General features: G+C 37.2%; 2 protein-coding genes across 3 annotated transcripts in view; both read left to right on the top strand.

Annotated features, from left to right (window-relative positions):
- The first annotated feature begins 691 nt into the window (after positions 1 to 691).
- creg2 (cellular repressor of E1A-stimulated genes 2) lies at positions 692 to 3,958 on the top strand. The gene is made up of 4 exons (XM_084122113.1): positions 692 to 1,180; positions 1,922 to 2,091; positions 2,238 to 2,351; positions 3,522 to 3,958. Exons 1-4 carry the CDS (start codon positions 773 to 775, stop codon positions 3,661 to 3,663), a joined length of 834 nt encoding a protein of 277 aa, XP_083978239.1. The 5' UTR covers positions 692 to 772; the 3' UTR covers positions 3,664 to 3,958.
- A 2,490-nt stretch (positions 3,959 to 6,448) lies between these two features.
- Positions 6,449 to 7,738, top strand: part of mgat4a (alpha-1,3-mannosyl-glycoprotein 4-beta-N-acetylglucosaminyltransferase A) — a 57,441-nt gene continuing 56,151 nt past the window's right edge. For both annotated transcript variants that reach the window (XM_084121941.1, XM_084121942.1), the window contains exons 1-2: positions 6,449 to 6,634; positions 7,007 to 7,303. In XM_084121941.1, the coding sequence (XP_083978067.1) occupies positions 7,210 to 7,303 (94 nt within the window). In that variant the 5' untranslated portion in view covers positions 6,449 to 6,634; positions 7,007 to 7,209. The remainder of the gene's footprint in view (positions 6,635 to 7,006; positions 7,304 to 7,738) is intronic.

The raw sequence follows: 7,738 nt of genomic DNA, 5'->3' as shown, positions 1-7,738 counted from the left end.
AATAGCAAAAATCTAACCTTTCATTGAAGTAAAATAATTGAAAGTGGGGGGAAAATCACATTATGAAATAAATGTTTTTCTCCAAAACACGTTGGGAACAATTATTATTATCCAAAAACAAACACCAAAATCAAAACAAAAATGTGTCACTGAGCACAAAACCAAGCATCTGCAATGGCCATCCCAGTCCCTGACCTGAAACCTATAGAAAATGAGTGGGCTGAACTGAAGAGAAGAGGCGCTAACATGGATCTGGGAATCTGAAGGATCTGGAGAGATTCTGTATGGAGGAATGGTCTCTGATCTCTTGTCAGGTGTTCTCCAAACTCATCAGGCATTATAGGAGAAGATTCAGAGCTGTTATCTTGGAAAAAGGAGGTTGCAAAAAGTATTTAATAAAAGGGGGCAAATAATTGTTCCCAATGTGTTTTGGAGAAAAACATTTATTTCATAATGTGATTTCCCCCCACTTTCAACTATTTTACTTCAATAAAAGGTTAGATTTTTGCATTTTTTTTAAATAAAATATCAAAAGGATTAACAATGCAGATTTATTTTTTACAGCCATCTTTGATCATATTTACCAAGGGGGCAAATAATTCTGACCAGCACTGTACATGAGATATACAGGTGCAGTTCTCAGGCGGTCCAGGCGATGTCGCTGTTTCAAACGCAACAAAGTTTCTGGCCACATCATGTAACGCCATATCTATAGTTGCGAAACAAACATGCAGTTTGAAAGGGCGCAGCGCTAGTGAATCTGAACAACACTATGCAACTACTTCATCTGGTCATTGCGGTAAAGACACTATTATGTGTCAGTGACAGTTACACCATCAGAAGCTCGGTTTCATGGGCTGTCACCAATGATGTGGTGGACGAAGAGCTGGACACGCACTCGGACGAGGCGCCCGCTGTGCTCGTCGATAACATCGGGATCTGGAAACAAGCCTATCCGTCCTCTGTGTACAGGGACGGTTCAGAGAAGAAACCTGACCAGAAATCGAAAAGCGAGGATGTGTCATCCGCGTCCCGTGTGTTCTCATACCGTATGGAGGAGGTGAAGGCGCCGTCCAGCGTCCCGACGCCTCCGCCGCACGAGGACACGGCGAGGGTAGCGCGATATATGGCGCATTACAGCGACTGGGGTCACCTGGCAACCATCTCCACGCAGGAACAGGTGACATACTTCCCCCTTCAAACTTTAGTTGAAGGCTTGCAGCTCTGTTCTAATCATTACAGGTATCAACAAAAAAAGTCAGTGGTTTTCCACCAGGGAAATGTTTCCCAAACCTGTTCCCGGAGCCACACAAACACTAACTTACACATTTTTGTTTTATTATTCTGTGGCGGAAACAAGCTTAGTTAAAGGGATACTCCACTTTAAAATGAAAATTCTGTCATCAAGGAAGATATTTAGAAGAATATCAGTAACCAGGCAGTTTCTGGTCTCATTGACTTCCATAGTATATTTTTTTCCTACTATGGAAGTCAATGAGACCAGAAACTGTCTGGTTACTGACATTCTTCTAAATATCTTCCTTTCTGTTCAGCAGAAGAAAGAAATTCATACAGGTTTGAAACAACATGAGGGTGAGTATATGATGACAGAATTTTCATTTTAAAGTGGAGTATCCCTTTAAAGTTACAGGTTGTCCCGCCCTCGCGGCTCTCGCCGGTAAACACGGATAAATCAGTTATAATAAATGCTGCAATATTCCATAAATAATAAGAATTGTCAGTTTTGATTTCATGGTGACTTTAATCCCTATCCAGTAAATCACGTATGACTAGAAAAGTCATGGAGCCTTCGAATACTGTTGTGGACAAAAGGTTTAGAAGCACTGTATTCAATCAGTGCAATCACGTTTACATGTACAAAATGTATTTAATTTAGACAGTTTTATTTCTCCATTTTTAGATTAAAGGACTTCCTTTTGGCAACATCTTCTCTGTCAGTGACGGTCCAGCTGACAACAGCACTGGCGTTCCTTATTTTTATGTCACACCGATGGACAACACTGTAACGGATCTTCGCAGCTTCCCTTATGCCTCCTTAACGTTTTCTGAGGCAGAGGGGGATTTTTGCAGGTGCGTTTAATTGCATATATGGTTGGAATTAAAAAACTTTACATTTAATACATATCAAAACAAATGGCATCTTTGACATGGACCGCCTTAGTCACTGAATGTGCTTTTGATGTGTTTTGTTCTATGCTCACATTTTCTTGCAAAAGGAAGCAGGTTTATGACCCTGAGGACCCCAGATGTGCAAGACTCACTTTGACTGGTAAAATGGTGGAAGTGGGACCAGATGAGCTTGACTTTGCCAAGGAGGCCATGTTCTCCAGGTAATATGCAAATTGTAAATCATACACACAGCTGTGAACTGTAACATGTGTATTCTGTTATGGTTTGTTTTCATTATGTTTCCTGTGTTTAGCCTGTTATCATTGGTTTCCTAGGTTTTTAATCAGTTCCTGCACCTGTTTTTCATTGTTTACTCTCCCTGTGTATTTAAGCCTTCAGTTCTTTCGGGTTCATTGTTCGGTCTCATCAGTGTTTAAAGGATTAGTTCACTTCAGAATGAAAGTTCTGTCATCATTTACTCATCCTCAAGAATTTTCATTTTGAAGTAAACTATTCTTTTATTGCCCGGCACACATTGTATGATTTTGAGCTGTCCCAGATGAAAGATGACCAATTGTGGAGATTTCAAAATTTTCTATGGTCTTGGCTCTTAAAAGGTGTTATTATTGATGAACACGACATGGCGATAAAACTTAAAACTACTTACTTCAAGCACCATTTGAAAAAAAAAATTCTTTCAACACACAAAAATCTCAATTGGCAAAGTGCGATTGATGTTGCTCTATTGGTTTACTACTAGCGCATGCTGATGACATTTTATTCTTCTACACTAACTTGCGTCATAGCCTATACGATTCAATAGGTGTCATCATTGTACAGTCTACATCGTACCCAAGTTTATTAGATTCAGGTCGTACAGTGTGATTTGTAATGATCTTATAGGATAGCCGAAATCTGTAGTAGCAGTCCGTAGGAAGCATAAGTTTAGTAGCTTTGTTTTTTTTTCTCCTGTATGTTCTTCTGAGTTATTAAAGATTGTTCCCTCGAATCTCCTGTGCCATGCATGTTATAAATATTTTCACATTTTTGAGTTTTACGTCTCTGGCATAAAGCAGTTATCCTAATAACTGTTATGAATTATGAATATAATTATAATTATGAATATTTTTGCAATCCATGTTATTCTAATATCTTTGTTATTTCTTGGACTGTTCTCATTGATATACTACATCATTTAGCTATTTGTTTTGTAAATGATGCAACTACAATTGTGCACCTACTTATTTTATATCTGAAATGTTTTGCTAAATGCAACTGCTTTTGTAAAGATATGTTACTAACCAATAGAAGATTTTTTGTTTATTTATTTTTTTAGCAGTGTGTGTCTGCAAATATATATTTGTATTTATTTTTGCATGTGCTTTTTTTAGGCATCCTGTTATGAAGAAGTGGCCCCCTGGACATAAGTGGTTTTTCATGAAATTGGTTTTGCAGCAAGTTTGGCTGCAGGACTGGGTTGGAGGAGTCTCTGTCATTACGCTTGAAGAATATTTCAAAGCGACACCTTTCTGAGAATAAACGGCAGCATCCTATAATGAACAAGGTTCAAGCAGAACTGAACTGGTTATGGACAGAAGGTGGTTATGTTTTCGTTACAAACTACTTCCAACTAGTGGTTTTTGTAGTGGCCATGATACCGGTTCAGTGCCTCCGGATTTTGGTCCTAACGTGTTCCTGAGGATTTGCTGAATGTATGAATTATTTTCAAGGAAGTCTAACATTATCAATGGAATCCACAGTTACTTAAAGTGCCCCTAATCTTAAAGATTCCTAATTTTGTTTTGGAGGCATGCATGCATCCCAGGTCAAAAAACACTTTAATTTCATTATTCAAATGTGTTACAAACCTACATAGTTTTTGTCATTTGTCATTTGAATTTGTCATTCACTTTAATCTTTTGAAACTTTGCAGACATTTTACATTCACTATATTACACAGTACATGAAAGGTAATATCTGAAAATATATTAATATACTATATATTATATATATATTAATTATAAATATATTAATATATAATATCTGAAGCATAATAGGGGCACTTTAAGGTTGGAAACATTTATCACATATATGCTATGTAGACACTGTATTGAAAAGAAAGCTATTAATTCAGTAAACAAACGTTAAAATCACTTCAGGCCTTCAAAATGAATTGCGATTTCTATACTAAATACTTCAGTACATAAAGAAAATATATATATATATATAAATAGTTGTAGAGATTTTTGCCCGTTTTCTCTGAAACTCACTTTACTGTGAATTCTGAAGGTCTGACATTTTATTTACAGTTGAAGTGTGGAATACAAGTGTGTGTGTGTGTGTGTGTGTGTGTGTGTGTGTGTGTGTGTGTGTGTGTGTGTGTGTGTGTGTGTGTGTGTGTGTGTGTGTGTGCGTGTGTGTGTGTGTGTGCGTGTGCAAAAATAGTTTTTTTCAGTTGTATTCATGTCATCTAATGTCATTCAAGTTCAGTTTTAGTTCTGCATTAACTTCTCAAGAACAGTGGCTTACTGTACAGTACATGACCTCATATGTAACTCTACCTAACACAATTACAATGTAATTGACATCTTAATGAAATATCGATTACACTTTATTTTAAGGTGTCTTTGTTATAGTGTTATTATACATTTAGGTACTGAGTAATAATAATTAACTACATGTACTTACTATAAGGTTAGGATGTGGGTTTGGTTAAGGCCTGTAATTATGCATAATTTATAGTTATTACTACAGTAACTACATGTAACGGGTGTAACAAGGGCACTGAAATAAAGTGTTACCGGTCAAATATATGTCTGTGCCTTGCATTACCTCTTCACAATGATATACATGTGCTGCACAAATAAAATGAAAGCAAAAATTAAATATTGTGTGGAAAGAGCAGTTTCTCATTTTGCGGTTTGTGTTTTAGACTTGATGCAAATGTAGTAGATTACAAAAAGGATTGATTGGAGTAATATGATTATATAATACAGAATTAAGCTTAAAATAGAATTGCTGAGAGACCAGCAAAACTCTCTTATGTAACACAGTATCTGGCTCGAGTAAAATTTTAAAAAGTGCAGTTTGTAATTAATCATCTCCACTTCCTTTTAAAAGATTTCAGCTTTATCATCAGCCCACAAGTTCTCATAAACCAAACTGTTCGGTGAGACATACTGAAAAAACAGAATGTGAGTCAACAAAGAGTAAAAATAAGCACATAGGTACCACTGGTTTTAGTTACACAACAAAAAATCATAAATATATGACTAAATTGCAGGCTTTAGTGTTTAAAAGGAAGAGATATGCATAGAAATAAAAATAGACTATAGGGAGACAGAGTGCGGTCTATGAAAAGACTGCGTCAATGAGAGATTAGGAAAGACGAAAGCAAAAGTATAGGTTTAAATACAGACTGCAATTGGTATGGGGTGCAGTAATATCACTTTTGATGACACTACATTACAATAACAAGAATAGGGAAAATAAATGAAAAGATATGAGAGAGGGTTGCATACAATAAAGGTTCAGGCCCACAAGCTATCAGTGATAGTGAAGGTCAGATAAGCCAATCAATTATTCATTAAATGTGTGTGCCCTCTGGTGCCCACATTCATACATGGCATACACGCACATCTAAATGTATCTAAATATGACAGATGACTTATGAGCAGTATTATTATATGAGTAGTATAAGTAGGCTATTCCCAGGAAAGTAGAAATTAGGACATTGTATGGCTTGCAATATTTATGGGTAGCTTTTCCATTTTTAAAGTAATGTATACAAAGAAAAATATAATATATGTTATAATTCCATTGCATGTATGCAACTTCCTTATAACATTAATAACTAAAAAACACACACACATGAAATTTAAAAATATAATTATCATTATACCACTTACACTCAGTATTTAGATTCCTCTTTATGGATTTTCTAAACGTGAATTTAAAGCAATTTAATGACTAGCCTACTGACTATATAACAAACATACAACATTCATTCTCCTAAATTGAAAAATATGTTCAGTATGAAATTTGCTGTGTGCATGTGTGCCGTGTGAGCTTGTTGATAAATACTTGCACATGGTACTTTGACAATGGAATATATTTTTAATAGAAAGAAAAAAAATAACTAAAAAAGTCAATAAGTAAATAAATATTACTTGAGTGAGTGTGCGATAGGTTCAGTCCGCCGTGTGGCGGCAGACAGGAGCTGTTGCTGGCTCCTGCCAATCAACGTCATTGAAGGGTGGGGTCTGTTGACTCCAGCCAATCATGTGTCTGGGTGGGCGATCGTAGCTTGTGTGGGTGTGTTCTTTAGCAAAGTTTGATTGAGAGATCACACCACCGCTGAAGATTCTGGCAGGACGGTGCGTTTAATTTGGCTATTTTAACGAACATTACAAAACGTGTTTCTGGTCGTTTTTTTTTTTTGCTGGATCTTCAGTTCTTATGAGATCGAGCCGGACCGGTTGGTTGTTCAACAACAGGCTGAAAGGTAAGAAGTGTTGAACTTGGGGCTGTTGATCATGCCTGTCTGACAATTGGGGTCCTCCGACAGGTAGTCAACTCTGTTTATCTTACAGCCCCTAATTATGTGTCCTTTTCTAACCATTCAGTGTTTTATTTTACTCAATCACCCCTCCCCCTATATTAATTTTCCTCTGCAGTATTTCTGTATGTCTATCGGTGATTCATTTCCTTTGAAATTATGGTTGCATATTTAAACAGCTAACGTTATCAGTTAAACTAACGTTATGTTGTAATCAATGCGGTGGAAAAAAAGAAGACCGAAACAAAGACAATATATGTTTTCACGTCTATTTCTGTGCCTTTCCGTGAATCTTCATTTATTCATGATCTCTTCCAGTAACGGCAGGCATGAGGATTGCACATCTTTCACTGGAAATGCATCAGTTCCGCTGGGCTGCCTCGTGACTCCAGCAGCGACCGAGAGGAGGAGGAGGAGGAGGAGGAGGAGGAAGAGGACAGTATATGATCCTCTGAAACGCTTATGCACGCCTGGATCTGGAGGACCAGAGGACCAGCTGCACGGGGAGGCGCTGAAATGAGATGAGGCTCAGACATGGAACTGTTGCCACTGCGATTGTTTTCTTCACGTCGTTTCTCAGTCTGTCCTGGTACACGGCTTGGCAAAATGGCAAAGGTGAGTTCATCTCTGAGAATCATTCAGTTATGCTGTATCACACAATTGCAAGTTCAAGTTTTATACAAAAGTTCAACAAATTTATTGTTATCCAGTAATTTACAGTGCAGAATAAATTTGGCCTTTTAGTTGGTTTAATACTTCTCCGGCCAAAGAAAATAGTTCCAATAGAAACCAACAGACTTTGTGTCACCCAAGCATCACTGAGTCTAAAATCTGGTCTTATAAGTCATCAACAAGATTTCCCTGCTACCCACTCAAGTCATTCAGTTATCACTCCGCTCCACCTCCGGGTTTTTCATTTGTCACTCTAGTGAGAGAAACCCACTCTAAGCGAACACGGAGTAAAATAAAAGAAACACTTGTTGCATCCGAAATCATATACTAGTGTCAGTAGGTAGTACATTTGATCAAGAACTTACTTGGCTTCTGATA

Source organism: Abramis brama, assembly GCF_963993115.1.
Source record: "Abramis brama genome assembly, chromosome: 8".
Classification (NCBI taxonomy): domain Eukaryota; kingdom Metazoa; phylum Chordata; class Actinopteri; order Cypriniformes; family Leuciscidae; genus Abramis; species Abramis brama.
The sequence above is the reverse complement of the archived record's forward strand: the minus strand, read 5'-3'. Positions and strand labels throughout refer to the sequence as shown.